This window comes from Taudactylus pleione, unplaced genomic scaffold (assembly GCF_031769625.1).
Source record: "Taudactylus pleione unplaced genomic scaffold, aTauple2 ptg000913l, whole genome shotgun sequence".
NCBI lineage: Eukaryota > Metazoa > Chordata > Amphibia > Anura > Myobatrachidae > Taudactylus > Taudactylus pleione.
Window position 1 is genome coordinate 1,345,312 of NW_028285314.1, and position 22,707 is coordinate 1,368,018.

General features: G+C 46.7%; 2 protein-coding genes across 2 annotated transcripts; both read right to left on the bottom strand.

Annotated features, from left to right (window-relative positions):
• Positions 1-243: 243 nt before the first annotated feature.
• On the bottom strand, positions 244-5,304 carry LOC148473755 (zona pellucida sperm-binding protein 3-like). Its single transcript, XM_088459524.1, has 8 exons — positions 4,880-5,304; positions 3,530-3,648; positions 2,174-2,277; positions 1,928-2,105; positions 1,733-1,853; positions 1,500-1,591; positions 974-1,104; positions 244-467 (listed from the first exon to the last, which is right to left on the bottom strand). The coding sequence occupies exons 1-8, from the start codon at positions 5,021-5,023 to the stop codon at positions 244-246; spliced, it is 1,113 nt and encodes a 370-aa protein (XP_088315650.1). The 5' UTR covers positions 5,024-5,304.
• Positions 5,305-12,431: 7,127 nt separating this feature from the next.
• LOC148473756 (zona pellucida sperm-binding protein 3-like) lies at positions 12,432-21,315 on the bottom strand. The gene is made up of 8 exons (XM_088459525.1): positions 20,800-21,315; positions 15,439-15,557; positions 14,343-14,446; positions 14,097-14,274; positions 13,900-14,020; positions 13,667-13,758; positions 13,159-13,289; positions 12,432-12,672 (listed from the first exon to the last, which is right to left on the bottom strand). Exons 1-8 carry the CDS (start codon positions 21,280-21,282, stop codon positions 12,449-12,451), a joined length of 1,452 nt encoding a protein of 483 aa, XP_088315651.1. The 5' UTR covers positions 21,283-21,315; the 3' UTR covers positions 12,432-12,448.
• Between the last annotated feature and the right edge of the window lie 1,392 nt (positions 21,316-22,707).

Here is a 22,707-nt window from a genome sequence, read left to right on the forward strand (position 1 = left end):
TTAAAGTGGACAGTGCTTGCCTAGAGGTGAATGGTGTGGTCAGGAGAAGACAGCACAGAGCCTCAGGAGCCGACCCACAGACTACAACCTTGATCATTGTTTAAGTTTTGGGTCTATGCTGCATCTAAGCCAACACTGACAGCAGCGATTATATGAAGCCAGTACTAGGACAATAAAACCATTTTTGCTTTGTTTGAACCCATCATACAATATTACACAAGAATTAAGACTTTGTGAAGCATTTTATTTCCCTGCAGCCTGTACACGAGCATGTCTCTTCACAATGCGTTTTACAGTCAGAGCAAAAAAGCCAAGTAACACAACCAGACTGACAGACACAATGGCCACCAGCACCCACTGCTCTAGGTGCCCGGACTCTGCTGCTGTTCTAGAAGCCTGGACACGTTCTGCTCCAACCACCAGCAGAGGACCCAAAGTCGCTGATCCATGTTCTTCTGTAGCAGAGCCTGCAGAAGAGAATAGCATCTTCTGTAAGTGACACCAAAGCCCCCCCAAAAAAATGCATGTCTACCCTTGGGGTACACCCAGGTAAGCTTGGGGGGGGGTAAAGTAATTGGGCCCATTGCCTTACTTGTACAGTGTTCAGACCAAATTAAAAGCAAATCAGATTAACAGCAACACAGACTCTGGAATAGTCTCCAAACAGTTCTAAAGCTAGAAGATTGGACCCTTGAGGCATCTGAACAGTATTCACACCAGCATTTGGGAAGATATTTCAAGCTGCAACTTCATCTCCCCAAATCATGTTCAAGATGCATAGCTGAGCAGACACTTGCTGGTGGAATCTAAATGTTAGAACATAAGCAACCACACTCTTGTCCATCCACTAGTGTGGAGTATGATTACAGGAAGCATAGTAACTTATCTCTGGAGCATTTTTTAAACCTCAATCCCTCTAAATAACCCAGCACAGGTAGCTATTCCTAATTCAAGAATCAGGTACAGAACTCACCTTCTGCAATGTCTCTTTTGCCAATTCCTCTTGGTCTCCCGTAGACGGGACCCAGGCTCCTGCTCTGAGCAGCACAGTTCCCGGAGTCACAGCATTGGCAAATTGAGTTGGGGCCATCCACAGCCGTCCAGCTAGGAAGACAAACCAGGCCTCACGCTAGTTAGACAGCACACATTACCACCCCTAACTGAGCAGTATGAGACTGTAGAGTGGTGGGAGTCCTTGTGTCTGATGGATCAGTTACTGAGAACAGTATCATACAGTAGCTACACTACGATACAGTGTGATCTCTGCAGCCATTTTGTGGGCTGAATATAGCTTATGAGAACACAGGCTGCTCACAAAATGGCTGCTTCCAGTTACAAACTAATGTTTTATATAGGTCAGCATTTGGTTTGCTGATGAATACTTGTGCCTCAGATAAAACCAGATGTAACTGTACAGCAACAAGTTCTCCTCACAATATTTATATTCCTTGATTGCTGTAAGTGCAAGATGTATAGAATCTACATTAGGACAAGCTCACCTACTGGACACCTTCATGTAGGAACAGGCCTTGTGCATGGGATCAGGGACCTGAGTGGCTGCAGCAGCTCTCAGAGAACAAGTGATAAAGATCTGGGGAGGGAGAGAGATAATACTCATGACACAAGAAAGACTATAGGCCTAAATGTATACAGCTACTAGGATGGAACATGAGCACTTGTCAGCATTCTCTACCATAGATCAGGTATTGGCCCATCTAATCCCAATTCTCACCAGAGAGACGTCGGTCCCCGTGAACCGGAAAGCATCAACCATGAACCGGAGCCGGCTTAGCTGGGTCCTTGGGGATGTGAAGGCGGAAGAGGAATCTTCTTGCTTACCGTCCACCAGGCACCTGCACAATAGGACAGATTTAGCAGAAAGCAGAGCCATGACCACAGCAGCTGGACAGTCACTGGTATAACATACCCATTGTAGGAAATGATGTCATAGTGAGGGTCAGACTGGACATCAGGAGACAGTGTGGCCACACATCCATCCACAAATAGCATCATAGGGACGTGGTTCTCAGTGTCCACAGAGGCCTCTATGTAGAACATGTCCCCCAGCTGGAAGACAGAGGAAGGTCTGGGGGCACTCCAATCATCTGTAAGGTAATCAGAGGGTTAGAGACCAAGCCAGACCCAGCACCATCATAGCCACCACCTCACTTACCAGTCATCAGCTGCAAGGAGAAGGACAGCCTCTCTTCTGAGGACGCGGTGGAATGGAACGAAACCCAAGTTGGCTTGATAGCCTCACTGCTCACATTACCATGTCTACAGAAGAGAATAAAGCCCACCAGCAGTGGCCCAGTATTAGACAAATTAAAGCAGAATTACAAATATCCAAGCTATGTGATAATGATTACTTCCTGCTCCTCTAAGCACATCTAAAATCAGATGTATTCCAAGTTAATTAAATCCTAGAGATTAAGGCTAGAGCCTCAGATCCTAGAAACCAGCAGTGCATCTATAGACTGGTTAAATTGAACCTTGTAAGGGAACAGCCAATCATATGTTGTATAACGAGAAGGTCATAGTGAAAGTGCAAATTACAGACCCTCAGAGAGAACAGAGTGTCTGTATTCCTTTCTTGCAATGGAAGAGTATGGTTGAGGCCTACAAGACCAGTCAACTATGTGTCAGGAGACAGGTGTTCTCCCCTTTGAAGACATCATACTAGATTACTATACTCCAGAAGTCTCATAGCAGTAGCTGCCAAGAGATGTTGAGCAGTCACAGGTCTATCCTTCTCGGAGAGAAACAGCCCACTCTGTGGTGGTCTTTTCTACAGGAGGGCAATAGAGTAACTAGTACATGCCGTAGAGTAAAGGCAAGGCACCCCAACAGTCCAGGTTAAGGATATCCATGCCTGAGCTGCTGGTGACTCCGGGGTCTATTTACCAAGCCTTGGATGGAGGCAACTCTGTTCACTTTAAGTCCCAACGGTCATTTTAAATTACAGCATGTGACATGACAGTTAGGAGCTGATTAGTTGGGACTTAAAGTGAACGGAGTTGCCTCCATCCAAGGCTTAGTAAATAGACCCCTCAATTAGCACTTCAGTCAGTTTTATTAAGCCATAAGTGCTCAGCCACGGGTATCTCTCCCCCCCATTGTGCCCAGACTTTCCCTTCCACAGCCTAATCCTCCACCAAGTGCCTAACGCTAAAAGCCCATGTGTCAACCTTCTGCCCATCTATCTAGACAAGTTAACCATTTTTGGCTTCAAAAACCAAGTATGTTATACTGTACTACATAATCAGCTTATCCTGCACATCTTAGGAGCATAGACTGCAGACCCTCAGATAAGGTACTCCTAGTGGAAAAAGTCAGTTCAAACTTAACGCGTGTCCTGCAAGAGGACCCATGCCAAAACTTCTGCCATACTTTTCTAGTTTAAGCCAGTTTCTACCACTTGGAACCTGTCATCCAGATACCGCTATAGACTAAACTAGATGGATAGCCTGCTGAAAAATTAGAGCCTATCCATCTAGAATGCAGCTGCCCATCACTGGTGTAGACTCACCGGGGGTAGAAACACTGGATGGGAACCACAGCAGTGTTAGTCCTAGTGATGGGGACACCTCTGGGGGATGTTGGGCTGTAGGTTAGGGCGGTTGAGTAGATCAGCCAGTCAGCAGTCATCTGTGGAACAAAGCAGAGATAATGCTTTATCACCTAGTCTGCAGAAGTTATTCGCAGCTGGTTGTTTGTTTATTGGAACATAGGCCAGAAGTGCATTGCCATGACAGATGGAGGGACTTGGAAGCAAAGAGTTTGGGTCCGGACAAGGCCAGTTAGCAGGTGTGAATGAGAGTCAGTGGGAGAGGGTCTAAAATTAACTCCAGAAGGGGAGGGGGGTGTGAAATAAAGAAAAATATACAAGAGTTATCCCTGCATTAGGAGAGCAGGACCATGAATTTTCCTACTGACATCATAATCCCATCCAACACAGATGGAGCCACATGTTACACAGCCTGGGAAGATGCCGGTTAATATATTAAAAAAAAAAAAAAAAAAAAAAAAAAGGCAGAGAAGAAGCCCTACACATAGATACATGTAGGGAAGAGTTTACAGCCTCCTAGGTGCAAGTTATTCATCACAATTCAAGCAGTGGAAATGGACAAGCAAATGAGAAAAATTAAATCCTCAGCCAAGCATGAGAAGTCATTGCCTCGGGGCTGGTCAGTAATAACATACATATGCCATGAGAAGTCATTGCCTCGGGGCTGGTCAGTAATAACATACATATGCCATGAGAAGTCATTGCCTCGGGGCTGGTCAGTAATAACATACATATGCCATGAGAAGTCATTGCCTCGGGGCTGGTCAGTAATAACATACATATGCCATGAGAAGTCATTGCCTCGGGGCTGGTCAGTAATAACATACATATGCCATGAGAAGTCATTGCCTCGGGGCTGGTCAGTAATAACATACATATGCCATGAGAAGTCATTGCCTCGGGGCTGGTCAGTAATAACATACATATGCCATGAGAAGTCATTGCCTCGGGGCTGGTCAGTAATAACATACATATGCCATGAGAAGGAGCCACTGAGTGGTTAGGACCTTTCCAAATGCAAGATTATATAGCCAGTAATTGCTCAGCATGCTTTATACATAGACTGTAGTGACTACACCATCTGAAGGCCTGCCCATATTAGGGTGCAGGCAGATTTGAGAGCATAGAACCTGTGAATTCATTGGGAGCCAGGGTCTCTTGCCTCAGTCACATCACTAGATGCTAGGGAATGGATAGGCTGTATACTGGAGCACTCCACACAATGGCTGCCTCCTCCATGGCCAGGTAACAGGGACACTATCACAGGGCAAAATAAACATGTCACACCAACAAAGTACAGTCCAGCATTACCTGTAATCCATTTCCACACTCCTGGAGGCCAATCTCAAAGACCACACTGGTATCAGTGCTCTGGGAACCAGGTTTGCAGGACTGGGGTCCTAGGCTCAGATCTGAGGCCTTCACCAGCTTCCCATTCCCATACAGATCTCTCATCACAGTCACCGCAATTGAGTACTCACCACACTGCACATTAATAGGAGAGTTCTGGAGTGGTGCCAGCTGTCTAGACTGAGCAGCCCCCCCATCATACCTAACAGGTGACCCCCATCCTGACACAGGCTGAGCACCCCACCTGGGAGACCCCAGGCCAGACACAGGCTGAGCAGCCCCCACATGAGAGCCTCTAGGAGAGCCCCTCTCAGAAGGCTGGTAATGCCTCCACCAACTGTCTGACTGGCGCCTAACCAAGACATGCTCCCCAGCACTGGCAAACCCTGAGCCGCAAACCCTGAGCCATAAACCAGTGCAACCACCAGCAGCCTCCACATCCACATCCACATCCACATCCCCATCCACATCCCCATCCCCATCCCCATCCCCATCCCCATCCCCATCCCCATCCCCATCCCCATCCCCATCCCCATCCACATCCCCATCCACATCCACATCCACATCCACATCCACATCCACATCCCCATTCTGCCTGCAAGACACACTTCACAAAGAAAGGAGTGCAGGGATCTGCCCTTTATACCCCTCCCATCAGCTGCTAATACCCCCACCTGGGACAGATAATGATCACACACACCTGAGCAGTCCTCTCACCACATGCAGCCACCTAATAAAAATGCCATAACCATAGAGATACAAAACAGGGGCAGGTAATCTTTGTATGAGACCTTTAATTCCACAACAGCTGCTGAGTCATATATTACCTATATCTGTAATATAAAACCTGAGACACGTGAAGGACACAGGCTACATGGCTGTATTACTGTTACCACACATACAATATGCGGCTGATACTAACAATGTTGCTGCACCTGATCTAATAGACTCAATGGGGTATATTTACTAAAGCCGGGTGGAGATGTTGCCCATGGCAATCAATCAGATTCTAGCTATTATCTTCTAGAAGGTGCTAGATAAGTAGAGTATGATTCATTGCTATGGGCAACATCTCCACTTGTAAAAACCTGCACTTTAGTAAATATAGCTGAGGGTCAAATTAACTAAGTAATGTAGCAGGACTTACAAGTCACCACTTGTTCCATTGTCTGATGGAGAGGTTCTCAAACTCGGTCCTCAGGACCCCACACAGGTCACGTTTTCCAGGTCACCCAGCAGGTGCACAGGTGTACTCATTACTCACTGGAGCTAATTATTTAACTTGTGATTCTGTGAGGAGACCTGGAAAACATGCACTGTTGGGGTCCTGAGGACCGAGTTTGAGAACCGTTGTTCTGACCCATCTGAGCCTTTACAGATGCTCCTCCCAAGTGGCTTCCCCGTAATGCAGAGGTTCCCAAACTCTACCATTACAGTCCAGTTTTAAGAATATCCATGCTTGAGCACAGGTGACCTAATTAGTACCTCAGTCAATTTGATTTATCCATCTGGACTCAAGCATGGATATCCCTAAGACCTGCACTGTAAAGACGTAGTTTGGAAAACACTGCCATAATGTGTAGTTTATAGCCACAATCACTTCTGCCAGATGAGTGGGAGAAGTACATGCCTCAGGGCCATGGGCGTATATCTATAATGGTTGCAGCGTGCGCACCACACACCCAGCTCTCATAGAGTCTTAAACTCACCTGTCCATGGTGATGTTTTGCAGCACCGAGCTGGCGCTGCACAGCAGCAAGAATCACTGGAAAATGGTGGCTGCCATTTTCCCGGAGACCTGCACATGGTCCATGCAGGCCAACTTGGACGTTATCGTAAATTTTCCCTGTACAGAGATGTGGCAGGATGACTTCACTGACAGATATCTTTGAAAGATCTTTGAAGGATCTATGAAAAATATCTAGATAACCAGATCCTTTCCTTTCCTTGGATACATGGCAGCCATAGGTTTCCTGTGTTGTCTACTTATGTCATGTAGGACAGTATGGGAGGTTTCTCTTAGATGTTAAAGGGAAGGAAGAGCTACAGTATATACTGTAACTTATGTGGTATTTTATTCCTGTCTCTACTCAGCCGACTGTGGGACTATGGGGTCTATTCATGTAGAACATGAAGTGGCTACTGAAATATATCACATTGATGCGATATATAGTGCTATTTAGTAGAGATGTGCGGGTTCGGTTTTATTCGTTTCTTATCGCCAAATTATCGCAAGTTTGGATTTCTCTTATTGGCTATCCAATACATGTGACAGCCGGATAGCCAATATGATGCCGTTTTTGAGATCCGAACATATGCGAGTAATACCGAACCGCACATCTCTAATATTTAGTAGCCATTCATTTAGACTTACGTGTCCCACGTCTTCGGGTGGTGTCTGGTCCCTCCGCGATCACTGGACACAGTGAGAACACAGACGTATTGATAGCCTGATAGGTCTGTATTCTCACTGCGCATGCACCGGCGTCTGAGAGCAACAGGTCAGACCTGCTGCAAGGGATGCTGGGAAAAGGGGGCTGGGCAAGCGCCAGGCAGACAGCAGGCAGGTATGCAGCTTCCCTGTTGTGTTCGGCTTGCGGTACAGATTACGCCATCCTGAGATGGCGAATCTGTATGCAGGAGAGGAACGGACAGCTGAGCTTTCTGTTCCTTTATGAATTGCGCTCACCGTACAAAAGTATGGTGATGTGATTCATACATGAAGTGGTGGAGCCACAGGAGAAGGAATAAACTCCATGGTAACCCCCTCTCTGAATCGCTGAAAGCAGGGAAAAGCCCGGTTTTTAGCTACACAGGACTAATCACTGCTCTATGAATAGACCCCTAAAGATTAATGACAGTCATGGAGGATTTAAGAACAGGAATTTTTTATGTGCTTATATGTAACTTTGTATTTTTTAGGGGGAACCATAGTGCCTGTTATCTACTAGTGGGTCCAGACCCCTTAAAGAACTTACAGGTCTTTTCACTAAGCCTTGGAGAGAGATAAAGTGGAGAAAGATAAAGTACCAACCAATCAGCTCCTAACTGTCATTTGTAACTAGGGGTGAGCGGGTTTCGGATCTCAGCGATCCGAACCCGCTCAAACTACAGGGATCCGAGGCAAATCCGAGTCAGCTCGGGTTTTCCTGCCTGACTCGCATCTGAAAACGAGGCAAAACTTCATCATCCCGCTGTCGGATTCTCGCAGGTTGTGGATTCTATAAAGGTCCCGTGATCACCACCATTTTTGCATTCCGGCTTTGGTGAGAGAAGAGGGAGGAGGGAGGGAGCTGGGATCTGTGCATAGGGGCTGGCTGTTGTCCTGTCCATAGGGGCTGGCTGGCTGTTGTCCTGTCCATAGGGGCTGGCTGGCTGTAGTGCTGTGTTGTCCAGGGGGTGCTCTGTCCTTCAGGGATGCTCTTCACCCACCCCCAGTGTGAAAAAAAAAGTGTGTGTGTGTGTTAGCCACACTTGACATCAGTGCAGGGGTGCCGTGCTGCTGTCTGTTTAGGGGCTGCTGCCTCTTTCAGGGGTTCACCCCAGTGTTAAAAAAGGGGTGCTTTGCTGCTGTCACTCATGGGGCTGCTGGCCAAAAATAAAACAATTTTTTTGTGTGCATGTTAACCACACCTGTCATCGGCGTAGTATGCAGGGGTGCTGTGCTGCTGTCTGTCAAGGGGCTGCTGTCTCTTTCAGGGGCTCACCCACAGTGTTCCATAAAAAAAAATGTGTGTAGTTGTGTGCATAGTGAGTATGGAGGACAGTCACATGACAGGAGAGCAGGATCCACATACCAGTCTTGTAGCTGCCGGCAGCAGTCATGATGACGATGCAAGGCCATCAACGTCATCTATGAAGGCTGATGTACCAGGGCTAAAGTCAGGCTAAAAAAAAAAAATCAACCTTTACCCTGTCAAAGCAAAAAAAAATTTTAAAGCTAAGTCAGCTTTAGAGAAACAAAAAATTGGCAATATGCCATTTACTACACAAAGTGGCAAGGAAAGGATAAGGCATTGGCCTGTAGTTATGACCGATGGTTCTAATGATAATTTAAGCCCCTCTGCTTAAAAAATTGTTAAGATGAGTAAGACACCGGAACCAACTGTGTTGAGTCCAAGTGTGTCTGCTGTTGCCATGTGTGAGCCTGACCTTTCTAGTAATACTGTACTTGAAGAGGATCCTCCTTCCACCATGTGTGCCTTCTGACATCAAAATCGAGTATGCTTCTATGGAATTACATGAGGAGGATATTTATCTAGTTGGCGATAACAATGATCATGAGGATGTTTACGTCAAAGATGTTTGTGTAAAAACTGTAAATCAGGCAACAGTTGTTGCCCATGGTGGGAAAAATCCCATTGTTGCCATGCCTGGGCAAAGTACCAAAAATCCACTTCCATTGTGTGGAATTATTTCCACCCAAATCCAGACAACCTTTGCCTAGCCATTTGTAACCGTTGCAAAGTAACAGTGAGTAGAGATAAGGACCTTAACCATTTTGGAACCTCCTCCCTGTTAAGTCATATGCAGCACATTCATCAAATTGGAAAGGGTATTTCAAATTCTAAAACTTTGGGAACAAAAAAATTAACCACCATCAGTCCAGTGTCACCTAGCTGCTCCCTTCTATCTGGATCCAAGCATGTGCAATCTCCACAATCAACATCCTCATTCGTGATCAAAGTAGTCCGGCTGCATTAAATTTCATAAGCATGACCAACTCCTCTCCATGATTCCTCAGAAGGATCCTTGAGTGCTACACCTGTTGCTGCTGCTGGGGGTGGACCAAGAAGACGACTACTAGTAGTAAATTAAAAAAAAAACCCTATTGACTATTAAACAGTCCTTTGATGGAGAAAGTATGTATAACAGCTGTCACCCAGTTTCATTGCAGTTCACGGAAGCCATGACAGCTGTGCTAGTATTAGATAGTGAAATAATAAAAAATGAGGCTGATCTTGTGGAGGAAGTGCCAAAGGGGGATGCGGGGGAAATTTGTGTCCTATCTGATGAGGATGTGGTCTGCGTAAATCAGCCACCAGTTCTTGCTTATAAATAAGAAAGCCAGAAAAACCACGTCTTTGGTGTGGAATTATTTTAATCTAAATTCTGACAACAGTTGTGAAGGCATCTGTTCCATTTGTAAAGCTAAAGTTAGCAGAGGAAGCGCCGTTAACCATCTGTGCACCTCCTCCCTGTTACTTTATTTGCAGCAAGTTAATGCAATTTGTTTAACAAAATTATTATCATTTGTGAATTTATAACAAGCAGTCCAGTATCAGCACATGCAATCTCCACCACTAACAAGGTAGACCACGAAAGAGTCAGTCCTAGTGGCTAAAGTGCTTGGTTTCTAAAACTGCATGTCCTTTTTACTAACCCACATAAGAGTGGGTGGGAGTGACAGTTTATTAAACTGCCATCCTGTCTGCCACTGCTGTGTGGCAATGTTTCATAGATATCCATTGTCTTTTTAAACTGCCATGTGTTTGTGTCGCTTACTTTAACCAGCCAGCTTGCTGCAGCCTTTGGCCTATATTGGTGAAAAATAGTGAAATCAATATTGTGAGCTGGTTAGAAATTATTAAGAACAACAACAAAACGACCCAAATTGTGGTTTTTGCTTTAAAAAAAAAAAAAAAAAAAAAAAATATATATATAAAGATCCAAAAACACCAAGGGAAAAGATCCAAAACCAGGGGAGATACAGATCCAAAACATGGGGTTCAGTACACATCTCTATTTAGATCTATATTAAATAGGCAGTCAAAGTTTTATTAGAGAATAAAAAATTTGTGAGATATATATCAGTATACACACACACTTCCAATTTAGCCTTATTGCAGTATATTAAATCAGGGCTAAACAAATCCCGGGCGCCAGGGTAACACAAGATCTTTAGTCCCAGCCACAGGTTTTTTTCAAGGGTGTGTCAACATCCCTCCTCCCCACCCCCCAAGGGAGGCTCCATTTACTGGGTGCCCGCTGAAATTTTACCAGCAGGTGACCAACTCCCCGCAGCTCACACCTGAGCTCCGGCATCTGGCTCCCCCCACTGGCACTGTGGGAGAGATGTCATGACATCTCTCCCATAGTTCTGAAAAGTGGTGGATGGCAGCAGGATCGGGGCTTAAAGGTAAGTACTCTTATTTTGTGCACGCGCAACATTATTACATATGGCTTAGTACTGGGCACACATTTACAAGGGGCTGGTATGGGCATGCAGAATCTGATGACCATTAAAGAGGCATGTGTGGTGATTTGATTGTATGTGGGGGAGGTTGAGGAGCACTGAAAGGGCATGTGTGGTGTCTATATAAGCTTTCATATATTTTGGTAATGGACGATGGTCTGGCTCCTAGATTTTACAAAATTTTATCGAGCCCTGTATTAAATAGAGCTATGAGTGGTTCTCAGTATTAGAGAACACTCAGTGCCATCTCTGCTGCAGGGTATCAAGGATTCTGTCCCTTAGACCCAAAGCACATCTTGTCCTTCTCCTCTGCCCTCCATGAGACAAGGACCTGCCCCTGGGTGTCTCCTTGAGGGAGACACTGCACAGACACAATAGAGCCTGTGTATTACCACTGTCAGCACAGATTACATTACACTTCATGCATGCACAGGTGTACTCCAGGAACTGCACACCACCTGCACTAATGTATTCCTGGCAGGACCTATTAGACAATTACTGCATTGCCTACCTGCCACAATAACCTTAGTTTAAACTGCATCCCCTGTTTAAGTTATTAATTGCATGGACTGACCTCCATCACACACCGCTGGCACCTATAGGTTCTGCCAATACTCACCTCCAGGTACCACTGACTGGTCATGGGTTAGTTTCTTTAATGACGCACATGCAAGTTAAATCTATGTTGCCAAGTCAGTCATCCCACAGGCAGAAAGCCTGAAACATTACCCACTGGGAAGACTTAGGGTCACAGTTAAGAACCACTCTGCTAAATATATATCACTCATTGTTATCTTGGATGTTGCAGCTATTGCCAATTGTATGCCTGCAATGGTTTGTAGAAAACCATGCTGGAGCCACCATCTATACATGCAAGTGTCCAAGTTAAAAAGATTATTGCAAAGGGCAGGACCACTGCTGTTGGCCCAATGGACAATGTACAAGCACCGCAGTGTTCTGCTGGCTGCAACACTGATAACTGTGTACGTGTTTGGTCACTGCTGCATTCGCACTAGTTACTGGATATTGTTGCCGATTTTGCACTGCCAACAGAGATTATACAAAGCCAGCACTAGACCCATGCAACCAACTTAGTTTTGGAGAGTGCTTTCCTAGAGGTGAATGGTGTGGTCAGGAGAAGACAGCACAGAGCCTCAGGAGCCGACCCACAGACTACAACCTTGATCATTGTTTAAGTTTTGGGTCTATGCTGCATCTAAGCCAACACTGACAGCAGCGATTATATGAAGCCAGTACTAGGACAATAAAACCATTTTTTTGCTTTGTTTGAACCCATCATACAATATTACACAAGAATTAAGACTTGAAGCATTTTATTTCCCTGCAGCCTGTACATGAGCATGTCTCTTCACAATGCGTTTTACAGTCAGAGCAAAAAAGCCAAGTAACACAACCAGACTGACCGACACTATGGCCACCAGCACCCACTGCTCTAGGTGCCCGGACTCTGCTGCTGTTCTAGAAGCCTGGAGACGTTCTGCTCCAACCACCAGCAGAGGACCCAAAGTCGCTGATCCATGTTCTTCTGTAGCAGGGCCTGCAGGAGAGAATAGCATCTTCTGTAAGTGACACCCAAACCCAAAAAAATGCATGTCTACCCTGAGGTGCACCCAGGACAGCCGGGGGGAGGCTAAAGTATTCAGACCATTGCCTTAGTTGTACAGTGTAAAACCCAAATCAGTGTAAAAAGCAAATCATATTGACAGCAACGCAGACTCTGGAATAGTCTCCAAACAACTCTAAAGGTAGAAGATTTGATCCTTGAGACATTTGATCAGTATTCAATTGAGCTTTTTGGGATTTCAAGCTGCAACTTAATCTCCCCAAATCAAGATGCATAGCTGAGCAGACACTTACTGGTGGAATCTAAATGTTAGAAGACAAGCAACCACATTTGTCCATACACTAGCGTGGAGTGTGATTAGGTTTAAAATAATGTTCCAGAGATAAAGTTACCATGCTTTGTGTAAATAACCCGGCATAGGCAGCCATTTCAAATGTAAGAATCAGGTACAGAACTCACCATCTGCCACTTCTCTTTTGCCAATTCCTCTTTGTCTCCCGTAGACTGGTCCCAGGCTCCTGCTCTGAGCAGCACAGTTGCCAAAGTCACAGCATTGGCAAATTGAGTTGGGGCCATCCACAGCCATCCAGCTAAGGAGACAAACCAGGCCTCAGGCTAGTTAGATAACACACATTACAGTCTCATACTGCTCAGTTAGGGGTGGTAGAGTGGTGGGGGTCCTTGTGTCTGATGGTCAGTTACGGAGAACACAGCATATCATAGCTACACTAACATACAGTGTGAGCTCTTCAGCCATTTTGTGGGCTGAATATAGCTTATGAGAACACAGGCTGCTCACAAAATGGCTGCTTCCAGTTACAAAATAATGTTTTATATAGGTCAGCATTTGGTTTGCCTCAGATAAAACCAGATGTAACTGTACAGCAACAAGTTCTCCTCACAATATTTATATTCCTTGATTGCTGCAAATGCAAGATGTATAGAAGCTACATTAGGACAAACTCACCTGCTGGACACCTTCATGTAGGAACAGGCCTTGTGCATGGGATCTGGGACCTGAGTGGCTGCAGCAGCTCTCAGAGAACAAGTGATAAAGATCTGGGGAGGGAGAGAGATAATACTCATGACACAGGAAAGACTATAGGCCTAAATGTATACAGCTACTAGGATGGAACATGAACACTTGTCAGCATTATCTACCATAGATCAGGTATAGGCCCATCTAATCCCAATTCTCACCAAAGAGACATCGGTCCCAGTGAACCGGAAAGCATCAACCATGAAGCGGAGCTGGCTTAGCTGGGTCCTTGGGGATGTGAAGGCAGAAGAGGAATCTTCTTGTTTACCGTCCACCAGGCACCTGCACAATAGGACACAGATTTAGCAGAACGTGGAGCCATGACCACAGCAGCTGGACAGTCACTGGTATAACATACCCATTGTAGGCAATGATGTCATAGTGAGGGTCAGACTGGACATCAGGAGACAGCGTGGCCACACATCCATCCACAAATAGCATCATAGGGACGTGGTTCTGAGTGTCCACAGAGGCCTCTATGTAGAACATGTCCCCCAGCTGGAAGACAGAGGAAGGTCTGGGGGCGCTCCAGTCATCTGTAAGGTAATCAGAGGGTTAGAGACCAAACCAGACCCAGCACCATCATAGCCACCACCTCACTTACCAGTCATCAGCTGCAAGGAGAAGGACAGCCTCTCTTCTGAGGACGCGGTGGAATGGAACGGAACCCATGTTGGCTTGATGGCCTCACTGCTCACATTACCATGTCTACAGAACAGAATAAAGCCCACCAGCAGTGGCCCAGTATTAGATTGGATGTTGGTAATTCTGCTTTAATTTGTCTATGTGATAATGATTACTTCCTGGTCCTCTATTAAATCCTAGAGGTTATGTCTGATTTTAGATTTGCTTAAACTTAGAATAAGGCTAGAGCCTCAGATCCTAGAAACCAGCATATCAGCAGTGAATCTATAGACTGGGTAAAATGAATCTTATAAAGGAACAGCCACAATCATATGCTGTATAACAAGAGAACGTCATATTGAAAGTGCAAATTACAGACCCTCAGATATAACAGTATTCCTTTCCTGCAATGGAAGAGTATCCATATGCCTGAGCTACTGGTGACTCAGGGGTATATCTACTAAGCCTTGGATGGAGATGACTCCATTCACGTTAAGTCCTAACCAATCAGCTCCTGTCATTTTTAAGATACAGCATGTGACATGACAGTTAGGAGCTGATTGGTTGGGACTTAAAGTGAGCAAAGTTATCTCCATCCAAAGGGTTAGTAAATAGACCCCTCAATTACTACTTTAGTCAGTATGATTTAGCCATAAGTGCTAAGCCATGGGCATCTCTCATGTGTCGACCATCTGCCCATCTAGACACTGTAGACCTTCCATCCCAGTGCCATCTGGCCTCATACTATATACAAAAAAAACCCCAAGTTAACAGTTTTTGGCTTCAAAAACCAAGTATCATGTACTACTGAATCAACTTATTCTGCACATCTCAGGAGCATAGACTACAGACCCTCAGGCAAGGTACCCCTAGTGGAAAAATCAATCCAAACTTAACTCGTGTCCTGCAAGAGGACCCATGCCAAGACTTCTGCCACACCTTTAGTTTAAGCCAGTTTCTACCACTTGGAACCTGTCATCCAGATACCTCTAGAGACTAAACCAGGTGGTTAGCCTGCTGAAAAATTAGGGCCTATCCATCTAGAATGCAGCCGACCATCACTGGTGTAGACTCACCGGGGGTAAAAACACTGGATGGGAACCACAGCAGAGTTAGTCCTAATGATGGGGACACCTCTGGGGGATGTTGGGCTGTAGGTCAGGGTGGTTGAGTAGATCAGCCAGTCTGCAGTCATCTGTAGGACAAAATAGAGAATTCTTTATCACCCAGTCTGCAGAAGTTATTCCCAGCTGGTTGTTAGTTTACAGGAACAGAGGCCAGAAGTGCTTTGCCATGACAGATGGAGGGACTTGGAAGGAAAAAAGTTTGGGTCCTGACAAGGCCAGTTAGCAGGTGTGAATGAGAGTCAGTGGGATAGGGTCTAAAATAACGCAAGAGGGGGGAATAAAGAAAATATACAAAGCGTTATCCCTGCATAGGAGAATAGGACCATGAATGTTCCTACTGACAACATAATCCCATCCAACACAGATGGAACCACATCAGATACATGTAGGGAAGAGTTTACAGCCTCATTGGTGCACATTAATTCATCACAATTCAAGCAGTGGAAATGGACAAGCAAGTGAGAAAAATTAAATCCTCACCCAAGCATGAGAAGTCATTGCCTCGGGGCTGGTCAGTAATAACATACATATGCCATGAGAAGGAGCCACTGAATGGTTAGGACTAGGGGTGTGCACCGGCCACTTTTCGTGTTTTGGTTTTGGATCTGGATCTTTCTTCGTGTTTTGGATCTGGATTGGTTTTGCCAAAACCACCCTTCCGTGTTTTGGGTTCTGGGTTTTGTGTTTTGGATCTGTATTTTTTTTTAAAAAAGCATAAAAACAGCTAAAATCACAGAATTTGTTGGTTTCTCTGCTCCTATGCTATTATTAACCTCAATAACCTTAATTTCCACTCATTTCCAGTCTATTCTGAACACCTCACACCTCACAATAGTGTTTTCATGTCCAAAAGGTTGCACCGAGGTAGCTGGATGACTATGCTAAGTGACACGAGTGGGCGGCACAAACACGTGACCCATCTAGGAGTGACACTGCAGTGGCAGACAGGATGGCAGTTAGAAAAACTAGGCCCCAAACTGTACATAATGCAAAGAAAAAAAAGAAATGCAAGATGGAATTGTCCTTGGGCCCTCCCACCCACCCTTATGTTGTATAAACAGGACATGCACACTTTAACAAATCAATCATTTCAGCGCCAGGGTCTGCCACACAACTGTGGCTGAAATGATTGGTTCGTTTGGGCCCCCACAAAACAAGCTGGCAATTAATGTGTCCCTGCACAAACTGGCTCTACGGAGGCAAGATGTCATCCTCATCCTCCTCATCCACCGATTCCTCACCCTCTTCAGTGTGTACATCCTCACAAAGTATTAACTCGTCCCCACTTGAATCCACCACCACAGGTCCCTCTGTACCTTCTGGAGGCTGGTCTCCCTGGAAGAGCTGATAATTCATTTTGATGAACATCATCTTCTCCACATTTTGTGGAAGCAACCTCCTACGCCTTTCGCTGACAAGGTTCCCGGCTGCACTAAACACTCTTTCGGAGTACACACTGGAGGGGGGGCAACTCAGGTAAAATAGAGCCAGCTTGTACAGGGGCCTCCAAATTGCCTCTTTTTCCTGCCAGTACAGGTATGGACTGTCTGACATGCCTACTTGGATGCTGTCACCGATGTAATCCTCCACCATTCTGTCAATGGTGACAGTATCATATGCAGTGACAGTAGACATGTCAGAAATTGTTGCCAGGTCCTTCAGTCCGGACCAGATGTCCAAACTTGGTCCTGCCTGCCCTGCATCACCGCCAGCGGGTTGCTTAGGATACCTAAGTTTTTTCCTGGCAGCCCCAGTTGCGGGAGAAAATGAAGAAGGAGCCGTTGACGTGTCACGTTCCGCTTCAGCTGACAGTGTGTTCACCAGCAGGTCTTTGCACCTCTGCAGGCTTGTGTCGGCCGGAAAGAGAGACACCACATAGGCTTTAAACCTAGGATCAAGCACGGTGGCCAAAATGTAGTGGTCTGATTTCAACAGATTGACCACCCTGGAATCCTGGCAAAGCGAATGAAGGGCTTCATCCACAAGTCCCACATGCCGAGCGGAATCGCTCCGTCTTAGCTCCTCCTTCACTTTCTCCAGCTGCTTCTGCAAAAGCCTGATGAGGGGAATGACCTGACTCAAGCTGGCTGTGTCTGAACTGACTTCACGTGTGGCAAGTTCGAAGGGCTGGAGAACCTTGCACAACACGGAAATCATTCTCCACTGCGCTTGAGTCAGGTGCATACCCCCTCCTTTGCCTATGTCATAGGTGGATGTATAGGCTTGTATGGCCTTTTGCTGCTCCTCCATCCTCTGAAGCATATAGAGGGTTGAGTTCCACCGCGTCACAACCTCTTGCTTCAGGTGATGGCGGGGCAGGTTCAAGAGTGTTTGCTGGCGCTCCAGTCTTCGGCACGCAGTCGCTGAATGGCGAAAGTGGCCAGAAATTTTTCGGGCCACCCAAAGCGTCTCCTGCACGCCCCTGTCGCTTTTCAGAAAATTCTGCACCACCAAGTTTATTGTGTGAGCAAAACATGGGACGTGCTGGAATTTGCCCAGATGTAATGCCCGCACAATATTGGTGGCGTTGTCAGATATCACAAATCCCCAGGAGAGTCTAAGTGGGGTAAGCCACTGGGCGATGATTTCCCTCAGTTTCTCTAAGAGGTTGTCGGCGGTGTGCCTCTTACTGAAACCGGTGATACACAGCGTAGCCTGCCTTGTAACGAGCTGGCGTTTCTGAGATGCTGCTACTGGTGACGCTGCTGCTGTTGCTGCGTAAGGTGATACATCTACCCAGTGGGCTGTCACAGTCATATAGTCCTTAGTCTGCCCTGTTCCACTTGTCCACATGTCCGTGGTTAAGTGGACATTGTGTACAACGGCATTTTTCAGGACACTGAGGACACTTTTTCTGACGTTTCTGTACAGTCTCGGTATCGCCTGCCTAGTGAAGTGGAATCTAGACGGGATTTGGAACCGGGGACACACTACCTCCATCAATTGTCTAAATCCCACTGCACTAATGGCAGATACCGGATGCACGTCTAACACCAACATAGCAGTCAAGGCCTCAGTTATACGTTTTGCTTCAGGATGACTGCTGTCGTACTTCATCCTCCTCGCTAAGGACTGTTGGAGGGTCAATTGTTTAGTAAAAGTAGTGGTGTTCCTACTTCCTCTCTGGGATGATGAACGACTCCCAGCAGCAGCAGCGGCAGCAGTAGGCGTAGCAATGCAGGATCCTCCAGAGGAATCCCGGATAGGAGAGTCAGTCATGCCAGTGACATGGCCTGCAGGACTACTTCCGATCCTGACTAAGGAGGAAATTGACGAGGAGGGAGTTGACGGTGTGGTTTGCAGGCTCTTGGATACAACAGGACAACGGGATTTAGGTGTCCCTGGACTGCTTACTGTCTTAGCCAAAGTTTCTGAACTTGACAGTAACTTTTTATGAATGCGCTGCAGGTGCCGTATAAGGGAGGATGTTCCTAGGTGGTTGACGTCCCTACCCCTACTTATTTCACCTTTACATATGGTACATATGGCAAGACAGTTGTTGTCCGGATTTGGATAGAAATATTGCCAGACCAAAGAGGTGGAATGTTTGGTCTTCTGCCCAGGCATGACCGTGATGGGCTTTTTCATCCCACGGACAACAACTGTCTCCCCCGGAGCCTGATTTAAACAAACCACATCACCATCAGAATCCTCCTCGCCAACTTCCTCCTCAGCGCCAGCTACACCAGTATCCTCATCCTGTTGTACATCCACAGTGACATCTTCAATTGGCATATCAGCAAGTGGACTGTGGGTGCTCCTTTCAGCACTTGCAGGGGGCGTGCAAATGGTGGAAAGAGCCACCTCTTCCCGTCCAGTGCTGGGAAGGTCAGGCATCGCAACCACCACCACACTTGGACTCTCCTTGGGGATTTGTGATATCTTCTTAGAAAGCACAGTTCTTCGCTGTGCTTTTGCCAGCTTAACTCTTTTGATTTTTTTAGTGGGAGGAGGGCTTCCATCGTCATGTGAAGCTGAACCACTAGTCATGAACATACTAGGGATCGACCTTAGCCGTTCCTTGCCACTCCGTGTCGTAAATGGCATATTGGCAAGTTTACGTTTCTCTTCAGCTGATTTAAATGTCTTTTTCAAGGTCATTTTCCTGAACTTTGCCATTTGGGATTGTATGTGCCCTCTACTATGACATTGGGCATCGGCCTTGGCAGACGACGTTGATGGCATGTTATCGTCTATGTCATGACTAGTGGCAGCAGCTTCAGCACTAGGAGGAAGTGGTTCTTGATCTTTCTCTATTTTATTTTTATCGGAGAAAGTTTGGTCCTCCATTTATGTTATATCGATTTGATATATACGTGCGGCTAAACACAGAAAATAATTTTTTTTTTGGTTTGGACTGGAGTGTACTTTGTGGGTTACAGCACCCTTTAACGGTCAAGCCAGCCGGCCCTTTACTTATGACACAGGCGCACGCTTGGCACTACTTTGTTGATGCACGTGCGGCTACTGCGCACACAATTCACAAACACAGAAAATATATTATTTTTTTAGCACTTGGGGGGAGCACCCCTGATGGACAGAGCACCCCCTGGACAACACTACAGCACTCCTTTAGGACTGGGACACTGCACAGGACTTTGGAGTGGACACAGCCCCTATGGAGAACTGACTGCACAACACAGTCCAGCCAGCCCCTATGGACTTTGAAGTAGTGGACACAGCCCCTATTAACAACAGCAGCACAGCACAACACAGCCAGCCCCTATGGACTTTGAAGTAGTGGACAACAGCAGCACTACACTACACTACACAGCCCTAACTCCCACCCTCCCTCTTCACTGTCCACAGCTGAGTGAGAAAATGGCGCCGACGTGGATACCTTATATAGGATCCAAAACCCGCGAGACTCGGAAGGCGGGAAGATGACGTTTTGCATCGATTTCAGAATCCGAGTCAGGCGGGAAAAGTCGAGCCTGACTCAGATCGGGGGGGCTCGGGGGGGTTCGGATTTCAGAAATCCGAACCCGCTCACCCCTAGTTAGGACCTTGTCAAATGCCTGATTTTATATCAACTAACTGCACAGCATGCTATATACATAGACTAGTGACTACACCATCTGAAGGCCTGCACATGTTAGATTGCAGGTAGATTTTCCAGAGTATATAACCTGTGAATTCATTGGGAGCCAGAGTCTCTTGCCTCAGTCACATCACTAGATGCTAGGGAATGGACAGGCTGTCTATTGGAGCACTCCACACAATGGCTGCCTCCCCCATGGCCAGGTAACAGGGACACTATCACAGGGCAAAATAAACATGTCACACCAACAAAGCACAGTCCAGCATTACCTGTAATCCATTTCCACACTCCTGGAGGCCAATCTCGAAGACCACACTGGTATCGGTGCTCTGGGAACCAGCTTTGCAGGACTGGGGTCCTAGGCTCAGATCTGAGGCCTTCACCAGCTTCCCATTCCCATACAGGTCTCTCATCACAGTCACCGCCATTGAGTACTCACCACACTGCACATTGATAGGAGAGTTCTGGGGTGGTGCCAACTGTCTAGACTGAGCAGCCCCCCCATCATACCTAACAGGGGACCCCCATCCTGACACAGGCTGAGCACCCCATCTGGGAGACCCCAGGCCAGATACAGGCTGAGCAGCTCCCACATGAGACCCTCTAGGAGAGCCCCTCTCAGAAGGCTGGTAATGTCTCCACCAACTGTCTGACTGGCGCCTAACCAAGACATGCTCCCCAGCACTGGCAAATCCTGATCCATAAACCAGCACAACCACCAGCAGCCAACTCCACCTCACCCACATCCCCATTCTGCCTGCAGGACACACAGCACAAGGACAGGAGTGCAGGGATCAGCCCTTTATACCCCTCCCATCAGCTGCTAATACCCCCACCTGGGGCAGGTAATGATCACACACACCTGAGCACTTCTCTCACTACATGCAGCCACCTAATAAAAATGCCATAACCATAGAGATACAGAACAGGGGCAGGTAACCTTTGCATGGGACCTTTAATTCTGCAACAGCTGCTGAGTCACATATTACCTATATCTGTAATATAAAACCTGAGACACGTGAAAGACACAGGTTACATGTCTGTATTACTATTACTGTTACCACACATACAATATGCGGCTGATACTAACAATGTTGCTGCACCTGATCTAATAGACTCTATGGGGTATATTTACTAAAGTCTGGATGGAGATGTTGCCCATGGCAACCAATCAGATTCTAGCTATTATCTTCTAGAAGGTGCTAGATAAGTAGAGTATGATTGGTTGCTATGGGCAACATCGCCACTTGTAAAAACCTGCACTTTAGTAAATATAGCCGAGGGTCAAATTAATTAAGTAATGTAGCAGCACTTACATGTCACCACTTGTTCCATTGTCTGATCCAGAGGTTCTCAAACTCGATCCTCAGAAACCCACACAGGTCACGTTTTCCAGGTCACCCAGCAGGTGCACAGGTGTACTCATTACTCACTGACACATTTTAAAAGATCCACAGGTGGAGCTAATTATTTCACTTGTGATTCTGTGAGGAGACCTGGAAAACATGCACTGTTGGGGTCCTGAGGACAGAGGCCCTGATTCAGAGCCGGACGCTCTGACAGAGCGCTCGCTCTGAATCAGGGCCGGTCTTTTTTTTTTTTTTACCACCCACAGCTATAGCGAGCGACCAGGAAGATGGTCGAGATGGTCATGACCATCGTGATAATCGGGCTTGCGACGAGACCCTTGTGGTAGGGTCTCGTTGCCGCAAGCCCCAGAGAGATTTCGGCCCCAAACGGTAGGTGTTCACATGGGAACGCCTCCGTTTGGGCAGCCACCCCCCCCCCCCGGCCCGCCCACCAAAGGGGGCGTCCTGTCACTCAACATCGACAGCACGCCCCCTTTGGTACGAGACCCGGAGCGACGGTTTGCCCATCGCTATCCGGGTCTCGCGCATGCGCCGACGGAGCCGGCTCCGTCGTGCGCATGCGCTCTGGGCCACCATCGACCCGGTTGCGAGCGCTCAGCGCTTGCAACCGGGTCTGAATCAGGTCCAGAGTTTGAGAACCTGTGTTCTGACCCATCTGAGCCTTTACAAATGCTCCTCCCAAGTGGCTTCCCCGTAATGCAGAGGTTCCCAAACTCCACCATTACAGTCCAGGTTTTAAGGATATCCATTCTTGAGCACAGGTGACCTAATTGGTACCTCAGTCAATTTGATTTAACCATCTGGACT

What these genes read in the sequence shown, in the direction of transcription:
- LOC148473755 (XM_088459524.1), bottom strand. Translation starts at nt 5,023, where the DNA reads ATGAGAGATCTGTATGGGAATGGGAAGCTGGTGAAGGCCTCAGATCTG. An exon ending in ATCCAGTGTTTCTACCCCCG is followed by an intron (nt 2,278 to 3,529) that starts GTGAGTCTACAC and finishes TCTCTTCTGTAG; the next exon opens with ACATGGTAATGTGAGCAGTG. An exon ending in TACATGAAGGTGTCCAGTAG is followed by an intron (nt 1,105 to 1,499) that starts GTGAGCTTGTCC and finishes TTGTCTTCCTAG; the next exon opens with CTGGACGGCTGTGGATGGCC.
- LOC148473756 (XM_088459525.1), bottom strand. Translation starts at nt 21,282, where the DNA reads ATGGGGATGTGGGTGAGGTGGAGTTGGCTGCTGGTGGTTGTGCTGGTT. An exon ending in ATCCAGTGTTTTTACCCCCG is followed by an intron (nt 14,447 to 15,438) that starts GTGAGTCTACAC and finishes TCTGTTCTGTAG; the next exon opens with ACATGGTAATGTGAGCAGTG. An exon ending in CTGGGACCGATGTCTCTTTG is followed by an intron (nt 13,759 to 13,899) that starts GTGAGAATTGGG and finishes CTCCCTCCCCAG; the next exon opens with ATCTTTATCACTTGTTCTCT.